General features: G+C 34.6%; 3 protein-coding genes across 3 annotated transcripts in view; 1 reads left to right on the top strand and 2 right to left on the bottom strand.

The window, feature by feature from the left end:
* Positions 1–4294: 4294 nt before the first annotated feature.
* Positions 4295–11505, bottom strand: LOC117335733 (F-box/LRR-repeat protein 2-like). The gene is made up of 6 exons (XM_033895908.1): positions 10616–11505; positions 10029–10200; positions 9703–9866; positions 8260–8346; positions 7809–7923; positions 4295–5313 (listed from the first exon to the last, which is right to left on the bottom strand). The coding sequence occupies exons 1-6, from the start codon at positions 11503–11505 to the stop codon at positions 5215–5217; spliced, it is 1527 nt and encodes a 508-aa protein (XP_033751799.1). The 3' UTR covers positions 4295–5214.
* A 675-nt stretch (positions 11506–12180) lies between these two features.
* On the top strand, positions 12181–20769 carry LOC117335735 (phosducin-like protein 3). The gene is made up of 6 exons (XM_033895909.1): positions 12181–12278; positions 15337–15461; positions 16754–16868; positions 17171–17304; positions 18436–18512; positions 19784–20769. Exons 1-6 carry the CDS (start codon positions 12213–12215, stop codon positions 19879–19881), a joined length of 615 nt encoding a protein of 204 aa, XP_033751800.1. The 5' UTR covers positions 12181–12212; the 3' UTR covers positions 19882–20769.
* LOC117335732 (oxysterol-binding protein-related protein 8-like) overlaps positions 20388–27610 on the bottom strand; it is a 42562-nt gene continuing 35339 nt past the window's right edge. The window contains exon 21 of the mRNA XM_033895907.1: positions 20388–27261. Coding sequence (XP_033751798.1) covers positions 27005–27261 — 257 coding nt within the window. The 3' untranslated portion in view covers positions 20388–27004. The remainder of the gene's footprint in view (positions 27262–27610) is intronic.

The following is a 27610-nucleotide window of genomic DNA, read 5'->3' on the forward strand; positions in this document are numbered from 1 at the left end:
ATGTACATGAAGCCAGTCAGCTTGTATTTCTTTTTAAAACTATGATTTCAATCTGACAAAATGAACAATGACCAATTCTTGTTTTCTTTGTTGTCCTTTTTGGATACGGCAAAAAATAAATGATGTGTGTGTATAAACCGCATGACCGCCGATGAAGGTAGTGCATTGTAAACTAAAATAGCGCACTAGGAAGCCATTTTACGTAAAATGAACACATGTTACACACATGAAATAATATTACCTATGATTGTGTGATCATGATTATAATGTATACAACTGCCGCACGCACATATCAAATATACAGAATCGTTTCGCGATTTTTGGTTTCTGAATTTTTGGATTCAAAGTTCCAAAATATCAAAACTCCTTCATCTCTTCAAAACACTTGAATGACCATGATTATCGCTACTAAGTCCTATATTGGTGTCCGTCTCCGTGATTATCATTACATAGTCCTATTGGTGTCTGTCTCCGTGATTATCATTACAAAGTACTATTGGTGTCCGTCTCCGTGATTATCATACAAAAGTCCTATTTGTGTCCGTCTCCGTGATTATCATTACAAAGTCCTATTGGTGTCTGTCTCTGTGATTATCATTACATAGTCCTATTGGTGTCCGTCTCCGTGATTATCATTACAAAGTACTATTGGTGTCCGTCTCCGTGATTAGCATACAAAAGTCCTATTGGTGTCTGTCTCCGTGATTAGCATACAAAAGTCCTATTGGTGTCCGTCTCCGTAATTATCATCACAAAGTCCTATTGGTGTCTGTCTCCGTGATTATCATTACAAAGTCCTATTGGTGTCCGTCTCCGTGATTATCATTACAAAGTCCTATTGGTGTCCGTCTCCGTAATTATCATTACAAAGTCCTATTGGTGTCCGTCTCCGTAATTATCATTACAAAGTCCTATTGGTGTCTGTCTCTGTGATTATCATCACAAAGTCCTATTGGTGTCCGTCTCCGTAATTATCATTACAAAGTCCTATTGGTGTCCGTCTCCGTGATTATCATTACAAAGTACTATTGGTGTCCGTCTCCGTGATTATCATTACAAAGTCCTATTGGTGTCCGTCTCCGTAATTATCATTACAAAGTCCTATTGGTGTCCGTCTCCGTGATTATCATTACAAAGTCCTATTGGTGTCTGTCTCCGTGATTATCATTACAAAGTACTATTGGTGTCCGTCTCCGTGATTATCATTACAAAGTCCTATTTGTGTCTGTTTCCGTGATTATCATACAAAAGTCCTATTGGTGTCCGTCTCCGTGATTATCATTACAAAGTCCTATTGGTGTCTGTCTCCGTGATTATCATCACAAAGTCCTATTGGTGTCTGTCTCCGTGATTATCATTACAAAGTCCTATTGGTGTCCGTCTCCGTGATTATCATTACAAAGTACTATTGGTGTCCGTCTCCGTGATTATCATCACAAAGTCCTATTGGTGTCTGTCTCCGTGATTATCATTACAAAGTCCTATTGGTGTCTGTCTCCGTGATTATCATACAAAAGTCCTATTTGTGTCCGTCTCCGTGATTATCATTACAAAGTCCTATTGGTGTCAGTCTCTGTGATTATCATTACAAAGTACTATTGGTGTCTGTCTCTGTGATTATCATTACAAAGTACTATTGGTGTCAGTCTCTGTGATTATCATTACAAAGTCCTATTGGTGTCCGTCTCTGTGATTATCATTACGTAGTCCTATTGGTGTCTGTTTCCGTGATTATCATTACGTAGTCCTATTGGTGTCCGTCTACGTGATTATCATACAAAAGTCCTATTGGTGTCTGTTTCCGTGATTAGCATACAAAAGTCCTATTGGTGTCCGTCTCCGTGATTAGCATACAAAAGTCCTATTGGTGTCCGTCTCCGTGATTATCATTACAAAGTCCTATTGGTGTCTGTCTCCGTGATTATCATTACAAAGTACTATTGGTGTCCGTCTCCGTGATTATCATTACAAAGTCCTATTGGTGTCCGTCTCCGTGATTATCATTACAAAGTCCTATTGGTGTCCGTCTCCGTGATTATCATTACAAAGTACTATTGGTGTCCGTCTCCGTGATTATCATTACAAAGTCCTATTAGTGTCTACATGTCTCTGTGATTATCATTACAAAGTCCTATTGGTGTCCGTCTCCGTGATTATCATCACAAAGTCCTATTGGTGTCCGTCTCCGTGATTATCATTACAAAGTCCTATTGGTGTCCGTCTCCGTGATTATCATACAAAAGTCCTATTGGTGTCTGTCTCCGTGATTAGCATACAAAAGTCCTATTGGTGTCCGTCTCCGTAATTATCATCACAAAGTCCTATTGGTGTCTGTCTCCGTGATTATCATTACAAAGTCCTATTGGTGTCCGTCTCCATGATTATCATTACAAAGTCCTATTGGTGTCCGTCTCCGTGATTATCACTACGTAGACCTATTGGTGTCCGTCTCCGTAATTATCATTACAAAGTCCTATTGGTGTCTGTCTCTGTGATTATCATTACAAAGTACTATTGGTGTCCGTCTCCGTGATTATCATTACAAAGTCCTATTGGTGTCCGTCTCCGTGATTATCATTACAAAGTCCTATTGGTGTCCGTCTCCGTGATTATCATTACAAAGTCCTATTGGTGTCCGTCTCCGTGATTATCATTACAAAGTACTATTGGTGTCCGTCTCTGTGATTATCATCACAAAGTCCTATTGGTGTCCGTCTCCGTGATTATCATGACAAAGTCCTATTGGTGTCTGTCAGGGTGATTATCATTACGTAGTCCTATTTGCATACAAATACATCTTATAACACACACCTTGGCAGTAAGGTAGTTATGCATCAAACCTCCTGGGGATAGAGTAGGTAGAGTATTGATGAAGTTATACATTGTTGAAGTTTTAAAAGTACTTTTTCTTGAACACACAAAGGTCCTAATACGCCTTTTGTTCAAATTCTTTCATCATACAAAACTGTTTGTTTACACTTTTAATGTCCATTCCAGCCATACTAAAAAAAACACCGCAATAAAAATATATTACACAACTAGATAAGTAATTAAAAATTTATTTAGGAATGCTACTGTATATAACAAAACATACAGCCCAACAATTACTTTGAACTTTTGTCAGTATGATATTGACTCTGTTATGGATCTAATGTACCTAGTGTACATTTAAATATTCTGTATCTAGACGTCCTCATCAATATTATTATTATAATTCATAATTGCAGATTGTGACGAGGCCCTGTACCTGTCGTTCTCACATGTACAGTAGACGGCTACACATGTATATTGTCTACATGTAATGTATATTATCTCTTTGACTATTGTAGAAACAACATGCTAACACTTCCTTGTCATGATGTAAACTATTTCTACCTGCTGTAAAACAATGTTGATGAGATATTCCATTAAAAAAGTATGGTATTCTTTATCTAGGAAGTACGTACATGTATTGCAAAACAAAGATACAAAAGTAATGTTATTTGTTCGAATTTTTACTGAATTGCAAAAGCCATGGATTACTTAGGCATGTGCTTATGGATGTAAAAATAGTGTACGACTATGACTGATAACCTACAGGCTTTTTATTTCAAACAATATATTTATGTAGTCCTTAGTACAGAAACCAACTTTTAAAATTTATTTTGGTTACAAGAGCAAGGCAGGAATTCAAATGAGGTTCATGAAAAGGTTGTAATTGATTTTAGCGTTTTATGAACATGTGTATCAAAGTAAACATAAACTAAACAGGATCAACTTATAGACAGATACAGGGAAATCTATTGGAGTAAAATTATCGCTTGCTAATGATTCCATCATATTTCTATTTTTCCTCTTTCGAATGGTGACATAGTGAGCCAATCTAAAGGGATATGGGCTTGCACTGCTTGCATTGTTAGCTCACTTACCCAAGGGCAAGTAGGCTTATGGTGTGGTGCAGTGTCCGTCGTCCGTCCGGTGTCAACTTTTTTCATTTAAACAACTTCTTCTTAATAACCAAAAGGCCCAGGGACTTGATATTGGGCCTGTAGCATGCTGGGGTGAAGGGCTACCAAATTTGTTCAAATGAATGACCTTGACCCTCATTCAAGGTCACAGAAGTCAAATAGGCCATAATCTTCAAACAACTTCTTCTCAATAACCAAGAGGCCCAGGTACTTAATGTTGGGCCTGTCTATAGCATGCTGGGGTGTAGCGCTACCAAATTTGTTCAAATGAATGACCTTGACCTACATTGACCTTAAATCTTTAAACAATGATTTTATGATAGCCAAGAGTCACCAAGACCTGATATTAGGCCAAAAGTATGCTTGCATGAAGGACTAGAAAATTTATTGACATGAATAAACCTAGCTTACTCTGATATTTGAATAAAGTGGTAATCAGCATAGTATCTGTAGAAATGACCTCAATCAACTTCAGATTTGCTGTATAGCCAGGTTAGTCATACAGGCCCATTGAGCCTCTTGTATTAACTTGTTTTGGAGGTTTTCAAATATCTTGGTTCTATGCCATCTTAGTAACCAAACAGCCAACTATCTTGGTTCTATTTTTTTGTGTAATCACAACAGTTGTAAGAGTGTTTAAAGAAATTTGACCCCTGTGACTGTGTACACGGGTCAAGGTTGTTTCTTTGTATCAAACTTTGTCTCCCTTCACCCCCAGGAAGCTGCCAGTGCAAGACTGCTGGCCTCGTAGTTTTTGGGAATTTATTTAAAGGATCATTCATGCTCTACAGGAAGACAGTAGATGATCATACATATGATATATTTAAAGGGTATTTGTCATATGATTTATATGGTATATAAAAAATGAGAAATCTGTCCGCTACCTTGATCTTAATGGATATATTCACAAGCACAAAAGCCACCAATTAAGATGAATCACAATCATGAGTAGGGGTAAAGACAAATTTACTTGGGGAGGATATTTAAGCTACACCTGCTTATAAAGAGGACTTACACTTAAATGTGAATGTAAATTGTCTTGAAAAATGTGACCATATGTTTTACATATGTTTTTACATGTAGATTTACATTGGTTGTTAATCTATATTCCACCAGCCATTTGTAAAATGGTCATCTATTTATAGCAATCCTTTCAACAGTTACATCTAAACTGTTACCATGGAAATAATCCATAGGACAAAGTATCATGGTAGCGAATCATTGTTGACATTTCAATTAGTTTCATAAATCCATAATAACAGCTAGACTAGGACTGAAGCTGGATACGAAAATCCTCTCCGTAGTAGTCGAAAGCTTTTAGGTCAGATTTCCTACAAAGCATTTCTCGAATCAGGTTATCATTAATCTGGAACATAAAAGATAAGAATTGACAATGTAATGCTCTACACATGAAATATTCTTGTAAAGATCAATCACAGGTGAGAAATTATCTATTGAGCATTAAAGCTTGCTAAAATGTTTTAATGTATTTTGTTTATTTGAAGTAAATGCTACAACCAGGGTCAACCAGGATAAGTATTTATAGGAAAACAAACAGATGGAAACAAAACAGAGAAAGAAAGAGAAAAATAGAAGAGAAAGAAATAAATTACAGTTTTACTGAAGATTATATATATCATTAGGGTCAATGAGATCAGCAAAATACATACTGTACATAAATGTGTATGTCTATGTCTTGTTACTGTTCCGAAGGTCTAGTAAGGCTTGTATGTTTATACCTTGTTACACTGACGAAGGTCTAGTAAAGTGAGTGATACATTTTTATGTTTATACCTTGTTACACTGACGAAGGTCTAGGAAGGTGAGTCATACATTATTATGTTTATACCTTGTTACACTGACGAAGGTCTAGTAAGGCTTGTATGTTTATACCTTGTTAGACTGTCGAAGGTCTAGTAAGGTGAGTCATACATTTTTATGTTTATACCTTGTTACACTGTCGAAGGTCTAGTAAAGTGAGTCATACATTATTATGTTTATACCTTGTTACACTGTCGAAGGTCTAGTAAGGTGAGTCATACATTTTATGTTTATACCTTGTTACACTGTCGAAGGTCTAGTAAGGTGAGTCATACATTTTTATGTTTATACTTTGTTACACTGTCGAAGGTCTAGTAAGGTGAGTCATACATTATTATGTTTATACCTTGTTACACTGACGAAGGTCTAGTAAGGTGAGTCATACATTTTTATGTTTATACCTTGTTACACTGTCGAAGGTCTAGTAAGGTGAGTCATACATTATTATGTTTATACCTTGTTACACTGACGAAGGTCTAGTAAGGTGAGTCATACATTATTATGTTTATACCTTGTTACACTGACGAAGGTCTAGGAAGGTGAGTCATACATTTGGATGTTTATACCTTGTTACACTGACGAAGGTCTAGTAAGGTGAGTCATACATTTGGATGTTTATACCTTGTTACACTGACGAAGGTCTAGTAAGGTGAGTCATACATTTGGATGTTTATACCTTGTTACACTGACGAAGGTCTAGTAAGGTGAGTCATACATTTGGATGTTTATACCTTGTTACACTGACGAAGGTCTAGTAAGGTGAGTCATACATTTTTATGTTTATACCTTGTTACACTGTCGAAGGTCTAGTAAGGTGAGTCATACATTATTATGTTTATACCTTGTTACACTGATGAAGGTCTAGTAAGGCTTGTATGTTTATACCTTGTTACACTGACGAAGGTCTAGTAAGGTGAGTCATACATTATTATGTTTATACCTTGTTACACTGACGAAGGTCTAGGAAGGTGAGTCATACATTTGGATGTTTATACCTTGTTACACTGACGAAGGTCTAGTAAGGTGAGTCATACATTATTATGTTTATACCTTGTTACACTGTCGAAGGTCTAGTAAGGTGAGTCATACATTTGGATGTTTATACCTTGTTACACTGTCGAAGGTCTAGTAAAGTGAGTCATACATTATTATGTTTATACCTTGTTACACTGTCGAAGGTCTAGTAAAGTGAGTCATACATTTTTATGTTTATACCTTGTTACACTGTCGAAGGTCTAGTAAAGTGAGTCATACATTTTTATGTTTATACCTTGTTAAACTGTCGAAGGTCTAGTAAGGTGAGTCATACATTATTATGTTTATACCTTGTTACACTGTCGAAGGTCTAGTAAGGTGAGTCATACATTTTTATGTTTATACCTTGTTACACTGACGAAGGTCTAGTAAGGTGAGATATACATTATTATGTTTATACCTTGTTACACTGACGAAGGTCTAGTAAGGTGAGATATACATTTTTATGTTTATACCTTGTTACACTGACGAAGGTCTAGTAAGGTGAGTCATACATTTTTATGTTTATACCTTGTTACACTGACGAAGGTCTAGTAAGGTGAGTCATACATTTGGATGTTTATACCTCGTTACACTGTCGGAGGTCTAGTAAGGTGAGTCATACATTTTTATGTTTATACCTTGTTACACTGTCGAAGGTCTAGTAAGGTGAGTCATACATTATTATGTTTATACCTTGTTTCACTGACGAAGGTCTAGTAAGGTGAGTCATACATTTGGATGTTTATACCTTGTTACACTGCCGAAGGTCTAGTAAGGTGAGTCATACATTATTATGTTTATACCTTGTTACACTGACGAAGGTCTAGTAAGGTTAGTCATACATTTTTATGTTTATACCTTGTTACACTGACGAAGGTCTAGTAAGGTGAGTCATACATTATTATGTTTATACCTTGTTACACTGACGAAGGTCTAGTAAGGTGAGTCATACATTATTCTGTTTATACCTTGTTACACTGACGAAGGTCTAGTAAGGTGAGATATACATTATTATGTTCATACCTTGTTACACTGTCGAAGGTCTAGTAAGGTGAGATGAGGCATACATTTGGGAATTCTATCAAAACACTTTCCCAAAATCTTGTGTAGCCCAACCAACTCCAGGGTTTCCAATAAGCTGTTAACAAAAATACATTTGAGGATCATATTAACACAATCATGCTTTGTCTATGATATAAAAAAGGCTACTTGATATGCAATATTAAATCATTTTTTTAAATACCACAGTGTGAATTTTTTTCAAATTTATTGAAATAAAGAGCAAGATATGCCAAAGAAAATATCAATCACTTATTCAAAGAATATTCAAACATACAATTAAGTTCAAAACAGGTAAAATATTTTTCTACTGTCTGCACTGCATCAATGTTTGACTCCTTCTGAACTACCATACCAGACATCAGTTTATTTTGATATGAGAGCTCCATCAAATCAGTGGAAAGTATAGCCTTACCTGCAGGTATCTACAATGGCAGTGACAGATTCTTCCAGTAGACTGCAGCACCAGCGTAAGTGTAGTTGTTTTAGATTCTTACCACAGCTATAAAAAAGCAAAACTTTATATGCATGTAATTACAATACATGATGCTAGCATTAAACAATACCTACAGATAGTTTTTGCGAACAAAAACATAAGCCTCCCCTTCTTACTTTGCATTTATTTTTTTCAACTCCATTGACCTTTGACCTGTAGGTCAAGGTCACCCTGTACTTTGTTAGTGAAGTGATAAAGGTATACAGTAATGAACTTTTATTAGAAAATCTTTAATGGTCTTAATGTAATTACCAGACATACAATTATTAGAAAAATATGCTCTCTTTGACCTTTGACTCTGAGATTAAGGTCAAAGAAACAATACAGTAGTCCATTGCACATCGGCTTCAGGAAAAGCAAGTATACAGCAACTTTTGTTTTAGATTATTACTTAAAGATATATTCAACAGTGAAGAAATTATGGCCTGGACAAAAACTCACACTTCTTGACCTTTGACCTTGAGGTCAATATAACAATGATCCACTGCACTACACTTTGTTAGTGGCTGATAAGGTACAGTATACAGCAATTTTCATTAAGATGTCTTTAAAGGTTACAAAGTTTTCACTAGAGCAAAATTATTGGAAAAATTAACATATTTTTACTATTAACTTTGAGGTCAAGGTCACATTGACCTACAGCAGTGTAATGCACAGCACACCATCTTTAAAGGATGCAACTGTGCTACAATTTTTATCAACATATTTTCACACATAGATAGTTTGCCCTACTCACTAGAGAAGAAAATCGCTGAAAAATTTGCACTTGTTTGACCTTGAGGTCAAAGTGACATTATTGCAAAGCAAGTTTCTTCAAAATATCTTCAATGGTCTAGAAGATATATGGCCCAGAGAAGAAATTATCAGAAGACCAGTACTAACACAATATGTCTCCCTTCATTTCGAAAGAGTGACATAACAAGAATGTCTGTAAAAATTCACATCTAATCAGGATGAGAGATGTAGCTTATAATACACCTACAATATCATAAAATATTACTGATTGGTACTTGACATTAACAAAGTCAAATTTTAGCAACCGACTTTTGTGTTAAGGCGCCAGATAGAGCAGGTGTGACAGACAAATCTAGCTTTGGGTACCAAGGTTTTTTTCTCACTGGATGGGGCCTTTTTGTCTCTTTTTGGGAAGAAAATTGGTGAATTAGGAAAGATTTTTTCAGGAGTAAACAGAAAATTTTGGGAATTTTGGCTTTAAAATGAAATAATTGTAATTGATCATGAGAATGGGACCCATTAATGGCACCAAAAGCCCTCAGAAAAAGCCCTGGTACCATTTGAGATTCCCTGTCACATATATGAGGAAAGCTACAGAAGAAGAAACGATGGGATATCACCACCTACCACTTCAGGATCTGTAGTACAGCTGAATCCATCAGGTTACCACAGTCAGACAAGTCCAGGCTGGTCAAATTTACCAGAGCATCTGAGGAGAAAAGGTCAATCATTCCTGCATTGGTCAACTCAGTCCCTTTCCTCAGAGACAGACAGGTAAGCCTTTCCATTTTCTGTCACATAAGAAAAGGAAGTTGTTAAACAGTGAACGCATGTTATTATAGTTATTATAGTTCCACAATTCAGAACAGTTTGGATAGTTTTAATAATAATCTATGATTCTACATGTAGTATTTGTTCTTATAATGTTCAACATGATGTAAAATAATACTTACTTTTATTTTCTGCAGTGTGATATCAGTCAAGAGTTCACAGAAGGACACATTCAATCTCTCTAGCCCTGAACAACTTGCTATTGCTTCCATGGACCTGTCAGTAAGCTCAGCACCATCAATGTCCAGCCACCTTAAGTGTTTATGTTGGTGCTCAACCAAAGTCATTATACTCCTTGAGAACAGAACCATGTAGCAACCATGATCATACTTCATGATTAATGCATAATGATATCACTTCTAAGATAAATTTGTAGTGCTGAAAAAAGTAATTAAGGTACCTTTATTTTTATTCTGATTTCATATATGTGTCAATCTGTAGCCTCTCACGGGTTAATATAGCAAAACTCCAATATAATGCCCATTAGTAAAACACTCTTTTTGTACTGCCAGTACCTGCACCTACTGTCAATATCATTCAACATCCCCCTTTTCTTAACACTTCCCTTGCTGGTATGTTTCTCTCTATACCGCCAAACCTCTTTATAATGCCACATCTAACTGGATAAATAATAATTGGTGACAGTATAGTGAGGATTTACTGTAGATCAAAACATTAATTTAACACAAAATTAATAAAACCAACATACTTATCACTTATCCATCCAATGCCGTCAATATTGAGAGAGACAATCTGTAATAGATTCCTGGCTAAGTGACTCACTCCAGCATCTGTTATAATACAGTGTGAAAAGTTCAGATATCTCAGGTGTTGAGCCTTTGCCAGTACTTTACAGCATTCATCGGCTACCAAGTGACACCCTTCAATATTGATCCTTTCCAAATTTTCACAGTTGAGTATGAAACACTCCAGTATATCAGCAGAACAAGTACTGCAGAACCCTAAGTCAACATCTGTTAACAAGGGACAGAACTCTGTAAAGACAGACACCTCCGAAACACTAAGCATCTGTCGGTTCTGAAGCCTAAGTTTCCGGATACATCCAAGTCTTTTGATAATCCAGCAAAGGTCCACTGATGATATATGTGGGTTCCAATTAAGGTCAAGTAAAGACCACAAACTAGCATCATATGCAAGCTTTCGCCATCGCTTAGACACAGGAGAAATTTGTCTACATAAGTGCAGAGGCTCAAAATAGGAAAATATTTTCAAAATAATCTCATTAGGGATAAAATCAAAATGTGAACAGTGTCCTTCAATAACACTGTCCTCCTCTTGACAAGACAAATGGAAGTCTATCACAGCTGTACTTATCCTCTTACTTATATCTTTGATGTCATTTTCTACAATGGACACCAAATGTGTGTAGTCTACCTCTTCTGGTTCTGCATCTTTGTCAAGATGAACAGAATTTTCCATTTTTGTAGAAGACACACTAACTGTAGATAAATCTGTCATGGCTGAGACACCATCTCCTGGAAAGGTTATATGGATTTCTTCCATTGCATCCTCTTGACAACAAAGCTGTTCCTTACCACTATGCAATTCCCCTGCATCTGAATCATTGTCTGTCTGCATTCTACATTGTACTTCTAGATATAAAGTAAAACTGTTTTCCACATTACAGATAATTATAAGCTCATGCCTGAGAATAAGTATAAACAGGAAATAGTAAAAGTGGGAAATGTGTTATGAGAAATGTCTGTGTCTCTGGTTTTGATTAAGTAGGAAAAATAATTTTATCAAGTGATACCTGGCACCGTGTTGGCGTCAGGGAAAAAAACATACACCTTTAGCCAGCTGCTGAAGTAACCAGCTAGCACAGCTAGCAGGTAATGTATGATTTACCTCAGTTCCTGGATTTGTTCCACTGTTCAGTCTACAGGCTATACCGATTATATGGAATAGGAAATAACAGGCAGTATTCTATCTACCACAACGACATAGCTTCTGCTTCTACATTACAAAAATTATTTTTGACATAACATCACACACGTTTGTTTACAAAAACCCGGAAGACTTTTCCAGACACTAAAAAATAAAACACAATCGGCATATTTTCCGGATATTGAGCAAATGAAATTTTCAAACATTTGTCCTTTACAGAAACTCATTTTCACGATCCGAGTTTAGCGTACAATTATGAAATTTAATGAAAAGTTATCCTCATGAAATGCATAACAGACTCAAGTTTAATTAAAAAAATAAAGCTAAAAATGATTAACAGTAAACCGGAACTACAATCCGAGTGATCGTCCCTGCACTGAGTCACGTTTTGTTTGAAAATGGCGGCCGCGACAACACTCGATCGTGCAAATGAGATTCTTGATGACGAAGCTCTGGCGGAAGAGGTATTATATAGTGTGAACTAGATTATATCATTATTTGTATATCTCAAATTATTTCAATGAACTGTGAAAAAAAAGTGGAAACAATCTGTACAGAGGCTAGATTCGATTATCAAGTGTTGTGTTTTGGAACTAAAAGCAACATGTTTACATGGTCTCTCGACAAGTTTTGACGGGCAAGTTTTAGGCCTACGATCCGATTAATCAGAATAGTTTTCTATTGTTTCAGGGGAAAACATTTGTCAGTCTTTTCGCAAATTCAATTTTTTGTATCATAGATACATTTCACTGAACGCTCATTATATATTATCTAATTATTTTAAGATATTTTCTAAACAAAAAAAACCCCAACAATGTATTTGGATTAAATGGCCGCAGCCTCTTTTAATATAGATGGTTTTACAACCTCAGAACATGGCGAACAGGCTTATAACCGTAATTAATAAATTTAGTATTTATATAATTTAGTATGACAAGTACTAGAATGAATATTCATACCCTGCCTACATTGCTCTCCGACCATCTGTCAGAAAGTGTCCGTCCGTCGTCCAGAGCTACGTTATTGCAGCTAGACAAGTACATGCAAAAGCAAGAACCCATGCTGAATGTCTACCCGCAGGTATCCGGACATAAAGCCCCTTGCCCTCTGACATAGCAGAGTTTGCATGCACTTGTACAAACCGAAACCACCTCTCGCAAGAGGAACCAACAACTCCAACCTGGAGAAAACCATAATCCTGCCTACAGCTCCCAGGATATCACGTGGCAAGCATTAGAGGAATCAGGATTGTTTAGACTTAGCCCTGCCCTGCCAGAAACACCTAGGATACCTCCATAGCAAGTTTTTATAGTCCTCCAGGGTAAACCATAGCAAGACTATTGGCAGAACAGAGCACAGTCTACTATAATAGTACCAAAATTAAATACATATGACACCAAAAAACATAAGTAAAAGCCTGCCCGCCATATCCTGCCACTCGGGACTGTCTATACAGTTCCGCAACCCCACAGAAATACAACTGAGGTTGTAAACATATATACTATATTGTGATCATTGATCAATATATACATTGATCACTGGACGCTATGAAACATTCAATAGCTCCCTGCAATGTATTAAGAAAAATGGCGTTGCCAATGGTATCTAAGTGAACATAGTCCTGTCTAAATAACCCCTTACATGTATGTACGATATCTGGGTGTTTTATTACTCTACCCCCCACATCCAACGCCGCTAATCGGCCATACCTGTTCACCCGTTTTCTTTTCCGTTCAATAGCCTGAACGTTGTCACATCCATGATAGGATATTCTAGGCAAGATATCAGACCATATAATGGAACATCCCGGCAACATTTCATGCAACCGGTTAACATCATGCCTAATACGTGAACACAATTCTCCACTGGGAACTGTCACCAGGTCATTACCCCCAGCGTGTAGTATGAGAAAATCTGGTGGAGGTCTTAATGCCAGCAAATTCAAAACATCAGCCATTAACTGAAACCAAGACATTCCCCTGTGCCCCGACCAACGTACCAAAACTCCTTTTTGCCTCAATTTCAAATCGTTGTCCAGCAGCTTGACAGACATTCGTTGAGCCCAGTATATTATGTAAGAGCCAACTATCCATACATCATTATCAACGGGCGTTTGCTGATCCTGGGCCTGGGCATGTCGTTCCTGTGTCTGATCTCCCCCAGCGTCCACTTGGTCGACCTCCGTAACATCGGACGAAGTAGTAGGCCTAGTATCCCCGACTCAGTCGTAGCCGCATCACATGAATCAGCCAATCTGCTCGGTTTCCTCCTCTTCCTCCCTCCTTCCGCCCTCGATGGAGTTCCAGCATGCCTCTTCCCCGGTAACACTTTCTTGTAAACTGGCATAATCTTCCGAAAACTTAAATAATTATTTCCAAAATTCACAAAATTCTCAAGATGGCGGCTGAACTTGTCGATGACTATTGCTGCAAGAACGCTAGCTACTGCATTCACCGTGACGTCAGCAGATTATGTTACAGATGACCTCAGACATGACGTCACAGAAACAATTTATTAACTCATTATCGCCAACCCCATTGCTCCCACAGATTGAACGAAAATCCAAAATAAATGTGTTTAATTATTTATAAATTAATTAAACGTTAACGGTATTATTAAAATAGGAAACATAATGAATGCAGGCTGACACTAATATGGTTCTTTAATTTTCGTCCGAAGATTTCTTTATGGCTGTTCACATAATAGCTCCTGTGGTTTGTGATAAATGAAAATGTTTTGTTATTCTGGATATTTCATACTCAAGTATATTAATCAGTTTAACTGCTAAAAATGAAATATAAAGAATAAAAAAAAACAGTTTCATAAAGGTAGCCCCCTGTTTGTCAAGTTATTGTGTTTCCACTCAAGATAAATTCTGTAAAGAATATTAAGATGAATTTCAAAATACTTATAATTAATTAATTCATTAATTGTTGACGATGTAATAACATGTTTAGGGAGACTGTTCCAGATTTTTTTTGTCAACCTTGAAGCTGAATGAGTTTTTCTGACTATCACACTTACAATTTTTTCCTGATTTTCTGTGTAGCTCTCTTGATCTATCTTCAGCTGCTTGCATGAGTATCCAGCTGGAACATTCTTTTTGTTGCATTCTGATCATGTTGCATTGGTTGTTCATTATTTTAAAAACATATTGACATCATCTCTCAATCTCTGGTAGGCCAAGTTGAAAACCTATACTGAAGCCTCTGCTCATATTGAATACAAACTATATAAAGTGCCCCATTAAAGGGGTGAATATGTGAATTATAGACCTTGATTCTGTTTTCGTATTGTTTTCAATGATGTAAGGTAATTATATAAGAGGGTTTGCTGGTCCAAAAGTGAAAACCAAGTGGGATGTTGCTGTTTTATTTTTGACGACACACAGAATTACATTTCTGATATCATGACTGTAACAGGAAATACATTATATTGTAAGACATATATATGAATATATATAAATAGTTATTAAATTTAGTATAACAAGAACATACTCCTATGCAATGATTTATCATTTAGAAACTTCTGGAAGAGCTGGAAAATGAAGAAATCCCTTCTCACTTACGAGAAGCCAGGCTACAGAGTCTGAAGAATGAGGCTGAGCAATTTAAAATGATGAAGCAGAAAAGTCATGGCATGTACACGTAAGTAAAGTATGGCCACTTCTGAACTTAATTAACAGAAAAGTACATCACACATTTATTTTGCTGTGCACGAATTCTGAATGATATAGTTATATTCATGTTATTTTGGAAATCATAGATATGTGATATAAGGAGTTGTGATGAAAAATTTGCACATATTAGGATTTTTTCACTCTCAAAGCACACACCAAAAAAGGGGGGAAATTCCCATTAGTGAGCTAGCTAGGTGACCTCTACTGGTCACTGTCAATTTTTGTCATTCTTTCTGTGACAACCATAACTTGTGTTGTTCAGCTTTAACACAGACTCACCAGAGTTTGCATTGAAGCCATCTTTGTAGCCTCTTGAAGCATAGAAAAGGATTCCTCTTATTTTCTGGATGTCCATTCAAACATACATGTAGAGCAGCCCCTTATAATCTGAAAAGGTCACCTCAATGATAAAACACCCAACACAAACCCTGCTTCTCAATCTACTTTTGATTATAGGTTGTGTGGTTAAAGGAACCAATTCTCTTGGAAGGAATAACTGTAATGAAAAATATCTTGGCTTGAACTTGACTGTTTAAGAATCATCTCATTCTCTTAGGTTAGCATTAGTCTGACAATCATGCTATACAGATACCATATGTCAGAACTTTTACGGAAAACAAGCCATTTTTCTTACCCAATTCAAGCCGGCATTTGATCATTGTTCAATACATGTATATATATATCAATCCACATTCTTTGCCCTCTCGTTTTCAGTTTAATATCTACCGCAATAGCTAATAATCATGTGACCAAAATCTTTCCACAAGGGGTTTTCATCCGATATGCTTTTATTTCAAATCTCAGGAAATCTTGCGTTCTTTAGCTTGTGGACATTTTCAAAACTGCTGAAAACAGGATTAGAAAAAATGCTGATGGATATATTTACTATTTAGTGAATGATGATCAGTGAGTAAAATAATATTATGTATGTAAGCTAACAAAAGATTATCTTACCTTATATATGTGTGTCCTTGTGTCGGGTTGAAAGGAAATGTTGCTCAAATGCCGACCCGAGCATGGGGCAGAAAAATTGCTTATTTTCTTTATTGGTTGAGTTCTGATGTTAAATTGCCACAAGGCGATATTAACATCATAAACCTTTGGATTAGGCTAGCGTATTCCAAACCAATAGAGGAAAATTCTCTCCAGTTTTAGTTGGTAAGGCTATAATATGTCCACTCTAAATTTTACACATATTTAATTAAATAAAGGTTAATTACATAAATGTATTACATGTACCGGTATATATTATGTTTTCAGTGAGATCATGGAGGAGAAACAGTTTTTGGACATGACAACTAGTGAAGATCGGTGTGTCGTTCATTTCTTCCATTCTGACTTCAGACGATGTGCAATAATGGATACACATTTAGAGGTAACTACTGTTTAACATTGATTACCTGATATTCATTATTTCTAAACAGCCTGATGCTTAAAATAATCTGTCCTTTAACAGATTGTTTAATTGATTCCAGGAAACATTTTGTATCTCTATATCTATATAGTGATATAATTTACACTGGTAAATCATGCTGGAGTTTATTAAAGGAGCAGGTGTATATACATGTACGATAATAATGTACTCACATACTATCTTTGATATTATGATGGCAGCATGGTGAAGTCAATTATTGTCTTGTTATAATGTAATTTCCTTTTGTTCTTTTTATTCCACAGAAACTTTCAAAGACATATTTTGAAACAAAGTTTTCAAAGATTAATGTTGATAATGCAAAATTCTTTGTGGAGAAACTAAAGATAAGAATGCTGCCAGCTCTAATATGTTTTAACAAAGGCATAGTATGTGACAGGTGAGTAAACATTTTCTTATCAATTCAATTAAGGTTGTTATGTTGTTATGTTCCACGAAAACTTTTAGGGGAGCATATATTAGTGTCCAGAGCATAACTTTGCCCACATTTAACTACATGTAGGACCATGAAATTTTGTGTGTACATCAGTTACTAATTATATATAGGTCAATGTGCAGTGTACTATATTAAGTCTCCTGTCCCCTTATTTGCACAGTTATTGCCCTTTGATAAAATTGTGCATCCTGAGCACAACCTTGTCCACAGTTAAGCAAAGATCATGAATCTTGGTGTGTACATCAGTTACACTTAGTTGATGTACATTATTCTAGATTCAAGGCCCGCAGCCCATTATTTACAGAGTTATTGCCCTTTGATAAAATTCATATCCTGAGTACAACCTTGACCACTGTTAAGCAAATATCATGAATTTTGGTGTGTACATCGATACACTTATGTGGTGTGCATTGTACTAGATTCCAGGCCCATTACCCATTATTTATAGAGTTATTGCCCATTGTTCAAATTTTCTGTACATAGCATAACATTGAACTGAAACTGACATTGGTAGACAAGATATTGATAAAAGTTTATAAAGTTATCACTTCTTTTATTACATATAAATATGTACTTTGAAATATTAATACATCTGTAGCAGAGTATACTCACCAACTTTCCGGATTTAGTCGGAAGTTTCTCGATTTCAGACTTCCTGCCCCGTCTCCCAATCATATTGATCAAGTATAGGGTAATCTACCGATATGGGGCACCTTAATAATCCTGAATGGAGCCCCTGTTTGTCTTGTTGGCTTCACTTAGGCCATCTACATTTAATCAATGTGCAGATTGGTATAGTATTATCATGGCCCATTTTGTTTCAATTGTGAGATTTTATTTCATGATGTAATACACATTGTGACATCACCAAAAAAGAGAGAGAGTGAAATTGATGACATTTATATAATGTCATTATCTTGAGATTACGTTTTTCAGCTCTCTGCTGTCTCATCTCCTACTGATTAAGGGTGTGATATCATAATAATTGTATAATCTCTATTGAGTGATGACACCTAGTAAAATATAATTGGATTATAATTACCTGGTATAATGGATAACTCTTCTCTGTGGCAGAGTGATTGGATTTGAAGAACTTGGAAACACAGACAGCTTCCAGACGATGTTGTTGGAGAAGAGACTAGGGAAATCAGGTATTGTATAATTACAGTATCAGAATGTTTACTTTTCTCTTCCTGTTGACAACGTGAAAGAGAGAAAGCTGAAGCAGTAATAAAACAGTTTAATAATGGTGTTAACAGCATTACAAACTCCATGGTTACATCCCAACTACAAGACCTACAACTGTATATGACTGCCTTAAGATTTGTTATTAGTTACGTTACTACAACATACATACAAGCAGCTACCTCACATTCTTAATGATTTGAATAATCTGTATTTAAACAAGTCTGAATGATAAAATTTGTGATGGAAAGTACTTTTAACAAAATAGCTTAATTCATTAGCTTACATTTCATAGAATCGATCAAGAAAAACTCAAAAGAATGTCATTTATTGAATACTTGATAGGAAAAACTCGAGTTATTTGGTTAATGTAATGTGTTGTAACAACTGTTGCTAGTTGATTGATTTCTATGCAGTGTTAATCAATATGATGATGTGTTTATACAAAGGGAATGAGCTAATTTTGATGTGTGAATACAAAGGGAATGAGCTAATTTTGATGTGTTTATACTGTGAACTACAAGGTTTTGTAGCCACTTGTAGAATTGTTGTGTATGGTGTAAGAGAGGAAGACAGAGTCCAAGTAGTTGTATCTTGGTTTATTTACGTGTGTAGAACTGCTCAGTCCAGTCCTTGGAAACCGACTAAATGGTACAATAATATCTAATCTTATATAGTCCTAGGTAGTCCTAGGTATGAGTATGATTGATTGATACATGATAATACAGAAGACGTCTGTCATATAGCCTGAGACAATATTAGATAACCATGTACAACATTATCGTTAATATCAGATCAACTACATCAACAGGTAAACAGAATTGGTGCCAAAGGGCAAATTTTGATGTGTGAATACAAAGGGAATGAGCTAATTTTGATGTGTGAATACAAAGGGAATGAGCTAATTTTGATGTGTTAATACAAAGGGAATGAGCTAATTTTGATGTGTGAATACAAAGGGAATGAGCTAATTTTGATGTGTTAATACAAAGGGAATGAGCTCATTTTGATGTGTGAATACAAAGGGAATGAGCTCATTTTGATGTGTGAATACAAAGGGAATGAGCTAATTTTGATGTGTTAATACAAAGGGAATGAGCTCATTTTGATGTGTGAATACAAAGGGAATGAGCTCATTTCAGTTACAGTGTTACCATCACTCAGTAAAACATCAGCCCGATAGGATTAAAATAACTCTAGTTGTTGCCCTTTAATCATTTTCTTTTTCTGATTGCAGGAGTGATCGACATCCCAGAGGAGTTCAAAACAAAGAAGACGATATTTGGTCATAGTAAAATGCACACAAACGATGACAGCAGTGATGATGACGATTAGATATTTAATAAAAATATATACAAAAATAAGCTAACCTTACTTAATTTTTGATTTTGTGATTATAAGCTAATCTGATCATCGATTTTATACAAAATACATGTATGGGGTAAATACACATTGTGTACGCTGTCCATGTAATCACTGCCGAGATAACAATTTCATAACTTCATTAGGCTTGTCTAGTTTTAAAATGGCCAATAAAACACAAAACTATTGTAACACAATCAAAGCAACATAGACATTTGTAAATCAATATCTGGCTAGATTTACCAAGAATTTCTACAAATATTACATGTTAATTTGTTGATGTGGTAAATTGAGGCGTACTATCAATATGATACAATGAAAAAAAAAATTGTCAAACAAGTTTACCTGTAGGATGTCGGGTAGGCATTTAAAACAAATTAGATAATTGAATTTGACCTCTATTTCATTAGAATAAATGTCAAGGTTGAAATCTCGTTCTATTACTGGTTTGCACATGAAAGACAATAAAACCTCATACAACAAGTTGGACCATATTTTATTCATAAATTGGTCAAATATTTGACAACCTGGAAATATAATAATTAATTACTTAAAATAGCATATTGTATAGTACATAACACCAACAAAATATAGCACTACTTAAGTGTTTAAGTTAAACAGACATCCATTGTAATCATAGAACTAGATCTGCATAAATGGTCGAGCTTCATAAACAACATCCGAAAATCTGCTCAACACCATCTAGACTGTACTCTGGTTGTATTTTCCTTTTTCACATTAAAATCTACAGTAGTTTTTTTGTTTTCATTGGTTAAGAAGATGCATGTCCTTCGAATTCCCGGTAATACAGAGGTGGCAGGTGGCAAAACCTACATCTGGAATTTTTAACACAAGAAAGCATGTTGGATTTCTTCAGTTTTTGAAATTTAACGAGCGTACTTAACGTACACGTGGATGAAATTTCCACATGACTGGGTGGTTGCCTATCTAACAACTATACCATTTTTACACTCTGTAACATATATATTTTTAATTTTTATAAACCAATTAATTTCTAATTGCATTTCCTTTTTCCTTTCAGTATACTTTGTACATTTTTTTGTATTCTTTAGAAGTCGTATTGTAACAAGAATTTGAAAAGGGTTTATAAAGCCAAGGCCACAAAATCACATTTCAACATCTGAATTTAAATGTCATTTTCACTTTAATTGTATACCAATAATTACATCATTACATTTTAAGAATATTTAATCACGCTTATATCACTTTCTTAATTAACATGTGTTTTTTATATCATGCAAATTTATTCCAATGGTTTAACGAAATTTTACTAACCTATCAACCTTTTGGGTACATATATTGGTCTCACTAGACAGGGTGTTGGTATAACCAAACTGTATTAAGTAGTTCCTGTATGTGATTAATTTAATGTGATTGACATACAATGTATTACGTGACAAGAATTGTTAAAAACAACTAAACATTTCTCTGAAAACAATAAGTAAAGATGACCAGACAACATCCGCAGGAAGATCTTCAACTGGTTTAATGGTTTACATGTTTCGGCATACTAGGTATGCCGTCCTCAGAACCAAATCTCTGAAAAGTTCAGCAAGTATGAGAGTCTAGCTGAAATCATTATGCTGCAGAGTTAATGTTAAACAAACCCAGAGTTCTATAATCACAAATTGGATGTTTGATTTTTTACCTAACCACATTAGACCCTAATACCAATTTAGACCTTTATAACAGTGAACTATAGTGCTGTGTGACAATGTCATCAGTATACTCGGTAGAAAGATAGTCAAGTTTGTGAACTAAGTAGTGGCTAAGAACATGTTAAGGTTGATATTCTAACTAATGTATACATTAGCAATTTCACTGTTACATGTATTTCCTCTATCCATATGAAGACATCATATGTTGTAGACCTTGAGAACATGTAGGACATTATTGCCAGCTATGTAATTGCAGAAACTCAATAAAGTTTAGCTAGCTACTTAATTATCTAGAAATCAATGGGGTCAAATCGTATGTGTAGCAGAGATTATTTTGTGAAAAATGTGTACATTTTATTTGTACACAAACATATATACCAATATTAAATGGTAAATGGGCAAGTATCTTTACCCTGTTACAACAGATTATGGTCTGGATGTACAACATACATTTGAGCTCATACAATGAATTATAAGTCTACAAGTAGTGTAGTATGATAGCGGCTTGTGTCATATACCTAGGTCAAACTCTGTGATGAAACTGATAAACTGAAACTGGAAATAAAAGCATATCATACAAATGAACAAAGAATTTATACTAATTAAAACATAGATGTGACTTTTCATATTTGTGTAGAGTAACTATTGTGAAAGGATATTGAAAGTTAAATCGTGCCATGTTTGCATCCTAGCACACAAATTATTCTTGCTTGTTTGTGTCTTAACTTCAAGAGGCACACATATAACAATTGAACCTAAACAACAATACACAAATAGTTTAAACATTTGTTCACCAGAAAATGTTCAAAATTAGAATTCTAACAATTTATTGGATACTTAACTGATATTGAAGTCTCCAAAATATAGATGACTGGGCAGTTATGATAAATACTTGTAGTTCAACTTTAGCATGCATCGTTGGGGCTATTCCATTCAAACATCTACCTGCCCCCAGATATTTAGAAAGAATTCCCTTCTGTCCATGGTTCGGTTTCCTACCTCTTACTTCTATAACATATAATGGAAATTATCAAAAGAAATTCTATAGGTAGTACCCCTAAACAAAAACTTGAGTCCTGGGGTGGGGTAGATATTTTACTGAAATAGCCCAAAGGTAGTCCATGTATATGAGCAGCCATATTTTCTGGTCCCAGTTCGACATATTACTACACAAACATAACTACCTATATTTGAATTACTTTAATTTCTAACACTGTATATTGGAATTTGTATTATGCATTAATAAGGTAAAACCTTTTCTATGGGCAGGATTTTTTTCCTTTTTATCTACAATTCTTTAAATGATATTGATAAGTAAGATTTTGTTCTAAAATGTATTATTGCATGAAAGATGACTACAGAGCATAGAACTTGGCTATCACTATAAAACTCATAAAGGCTCTGATAATTCTTGAAATGACAAACAATTCTAATGGCATAAGTTGCACTTTCTGGGATAAAAACATGTTAAGAAATACAAAACATTTCCTGAACCATCAACCAAAATCTGGTTTTCTGTAAAAGTTTGAACTTCATTTAATTTAGATACTTGAATAATCTGTATAAATATTACCGTATTGAACATAATAAATTCAAATTCTAATACCTGAAATATTGAGACAGTTTTCAAAATGTATCTAATCATTATAATACAATAAACATATGGACCATAACACTAATATTTTTTTCCAGTTGAGCAGTTGTGAAAAAGTTTGAAACTGTACATAATTGTGTATATCTTTACTAAATTAAATGCATGTATACATCATTAAGTAATAAAATGTTCTCAAAAATTCTGAAAAATTTCCACAGAGTACTTTAAATAAAATACAAGACAGAAAAAAAATCCAATAAAGTGATCTATCAATCATGTAAGAACCTAGAGTTTGGTTTATATAACGTCCTATTAACAGCCAGAATCTAGTCAGTGTGAAAAGCTTTGTCAGTCTGACAATACCAAACATTGTGATTTAGGAGAAATTCACATCATCAAATGATTTAATTTGCTGTCTTTTTTCAGGTATTGGCTGCCAGAATTCCAACATATGGCTATTTATCAAATATACATGCAAGTCTGAGGAACATGTAGCTGTACATTCTTACAAGGATTGTAAGGAAACAAATTTAGATCACTGGGTCCATATTTACTATAATTGACAACTCTGATCCAGCTGGCCATGTAGTCCTATAATGTAAGACTTAGAAGGTTCATATCATGATTTTTGATTTCTAATCAGATATTTAAATTTTTGTTAATTGTCAAACCTCGAAGTTCCACAAGGAATAGAAATATAAATGCATGTGTCTGATAATAAATGTTGAAAATTGTGATATAAATCTTCAAAGTATTTTAGTATGGGATTAGCTAGCCCCAGTTTTACTAACTTAAGGAAATTACTTAATTTAAAATATTTCCCATGGGAGAGAATTAAAATTTAAAAAAGAAAGCTCAGTTAAGGAACCTTCCTTTAGATCTATAATGCTTTACTATGGAACATTTTAAGTTAAAGAATTGCTATAAAGAATTTTGATGAAACTGGCCCCTTCTCAAACTGTGATAAACAAAAACATCCCCAGATCCACTTGCCTGGTGATCAAATTGTCATGAGACAACATGTACTGACCGGACTCTGAAATAGTGATAGTTACAGTTTTATAATTATGACTAGATAAATATCCTGTGTCTCTCACTGTTTCCGAGTAGAACTTATTCAGCACAGTATATTTCAAACTGCAATGATATGTTCATATTTTTCAATCATCAATTGTTCAAGCTAATGAGATACACACATTACAATCTATTGTACCGTGTTTCGTCTATGAACACCAGTATGTATATCATAAGTATGGAGTGCTTTTAATTCATCAATTATGGACCTTAAATGAGGTCAATATGGTTTAATACCGACGTGGTACAATGAAATATTAACCACGAGGTTAACAATTCAAATCTGGTCGGTATAACACAATATTGACCAAATCAAAGGTCCTTAATTTTATATTAGATATGAATCTTGTTTAAAAGGGTGTGATTGCACTATTTAATATCAATCTTGATAACCGGAAATTTACATTGAAGCAATGTGACATCACAATGATAATGACATAATAGACACTATATTAACTCAGTGTTTCTAAAAACAGAAACATAAGGTCAATACCTCAAAATATTAACTTCCACATGATCATGTTTTAGCCAATGAGAATTTCAGAAAATCAAACCATATCTGATATTAAGTTATAATTATAAACCTGTACTATTGAATTGTCACCTTCACTAAAGACTGTGATACTACCGGTTATATTTCACAGTTAAAACTACACTGCCATGTTTCAACTGAATAAAGAACCAAGAGAACGTATCATTTATTGGTGAAATAAACAAAAAGTACAGATCACAATATCAATATTTTTCATAGTATTAAAAGTGAAATGTGATATTGCCTAGGATGATTGGATTTCAGCTGACAATGAAATTGTCGAAAAAAGTGATTCATCTATCAAAACTTGTGTGATTCATCTGATCAAACCTGGTGCGTGCAGTTTGATGTGTGTACATGTGTAATACATGTGTATATACAGAATACATAGCAATACATATCAACATGTAAATTTATGTGAAGAGATAAATATACACACAAAAAAGACCTGTAGTGAAAATCCAAAATAATATATTTAAAAATTAAACATATATCTGAATACATATATCTGAAATTGCACAATTAATGAACACAAACAATAAAAGACAAAAAAATGATTAGATTCATCCCAATAAACTTTGGTATTATTGCATTTGAATAGATAACCAGATCAATCCATAAGACTGAATAAACACTATAGGTATTTAAAGTAAGTTGGTGTATTACTGTATATAGTTATAGGTTATTATTATACTGTTACTTTCTAACCTCTGCCTTATCTATCATGTTCAATTTTGCATATTTTACATAAGAAATTCCTCATTTCTACTCCGATATCAAATGCACATTCAGAAATTCATTTCCTTACAGTATGTTTCAATATCAAGAATCGATTCTGTAACAACATAACTAACGAAAAACAACAGCAGAAATCAACATAGGTTATCATGAAATCAATCAGCAGTGACAAAGACAGAATAATTTCATTTTGGTCATTACACATTTAAATACATAAAACGATCGTCCACCATGTAAAACCATAGTTGTTTGGATAACAGTAACAAATCCATAACAATATTGCAGTTCCACTTTACAATGTGGCTCCCTACTATACCCTGGATGCACTAGTTTTCTTTATTCAAACCACACAGTTATCTCCCTTTGATTCATTCCAGTTATCTCCCTTTGATTCATTCCATTGACAATGTTTCTCCGTCTTTTTGTTTACAAACAGTAGCATATATACACTAATACCACATTTCCTTGTAGCAAAGTGTATCAGATTTAGACTATTTTTTTTTTCAAATTAAGTATGAATCATTCAAAAGAATGAGGTTGAGAAAAACTTTTGAAAAATTTTGAAGCATGTTAAGAAAAGGAGAGTGAAATGTCAGGTCTCATGAGTTGAAGACGTTTTGCAATGTCAAAGTGATATTTGAAGAGTACATCTATACTTGTAGATTGAAAAACAAGATACCAGAGGAATTCCATTGGATGTTGGTGCCCAGAATTGTATTATCTTTATCTAATTTAGTTCTATATAAGTTTGAGATTCAATAAATAAATTCATAAATGCACAAAAGTTTGTAAATACCCACGTACAACATGTACATTCCAAGAGATACTGATAATGTCAAAATTTAAATTTGGCTTCCTGTCATTTTACCAGAGAGTCTGAAAATCTACATGCACAACTAGGGACAGAGGAACCTCTGCATGTAATTTGACATAGACTAAGAAATAGAGACGACATATTTCAAATATCGAAATCCACCATCTGATGATGATTGGTAAATAATACCCTGTTTCACCTATCAAACTTATTTCATGTGTATTAGGCCACTTATCTGCATCAGAGGTGTCAGTTAAACTGTTGTATTAGTATACGTATATATTACTGTCTGCAAATAAAATAATCATACATCATTAACAAATTGATGAATCTTATCATGCAAGATAACCACTTCTCTTTCAAAAGGTTACAAATCTCAAACAAATGTTATCTTTTTTCTCAGAAGGGGTACATCCAAATTATCTTAAAATATCCTTTCATGTCCACAATTATCTCAAAGAACTTCTCAAGACACATATAATGCTATCTGTTTTAGACAGAACCTTTAGCTTTAGACCCCAATAACCTTTAACAAGTTCATAATAGAGTCTGTCAAAATCACTATTGCACTTTATGATAATAAGAGTGATCATACATTATTTAATAAAAGTGAGAATCACAGCTAATACAACTTTTAAATAAACAATATTTTTGTTAACAACAGATCATTTCCACAGCAGCTGTAGGAGGACCTGACAGAGAACAACAGCAAGCACAACAAAAATATCACGGCTCTGGACCAGAGCATTATTGTCTTGTGACTGGTCCTTCTGCTTGGTTAGCAAAAACATTTGCTTTTGTAATAGCTGAACTGATTGGTTGGTCTCCTTTTGCATTTCGATCAATGGCTGCAAGGCTCTTGAAAGTGTTTCCTCTGAGAGTCGGGCCTTGTTATTGGAAGCTGTTCGCTGGATTCTTCGAGCTGAATTCAACATTGAGAAATGAAAGTAATTGTGAAATGATAAAAATAATTGAGAGAATGAATGATACAATTGTTTCAGTGAACAGAACTCAACTTTTAAATCCGACTAACTAGTCTAACATGAAGGGAATTCGACAGAGGGATGCCATGGACTCTTATGTAACACAGTTTACCCATACCAAAAGGCTAATAACCCTAATCCTTATGATTACAGTTGTACCAAAGGTTTTCAGCAGATGTTCATATATTTCCATGAAATAGACCATAATAGTCTCCTAAACTTTCATTTGCAAGTTATATATTCCTTAAAATTTCATTCTTATCTTGGAAACAACAACTCACACACTAT

Source organism: Pecten maximus, chromosome 10 (genome assembly GCF_902652985.1).
Source record: "Pecten maximus chromosome 10, xPecMax1.1, whole genome shotgun sequence".
NCBI lineage: Eukaryota > Metazoa > Mollusca > Bivalvia > Pectinida > Pectinidae > Pecten > Pecten maximus.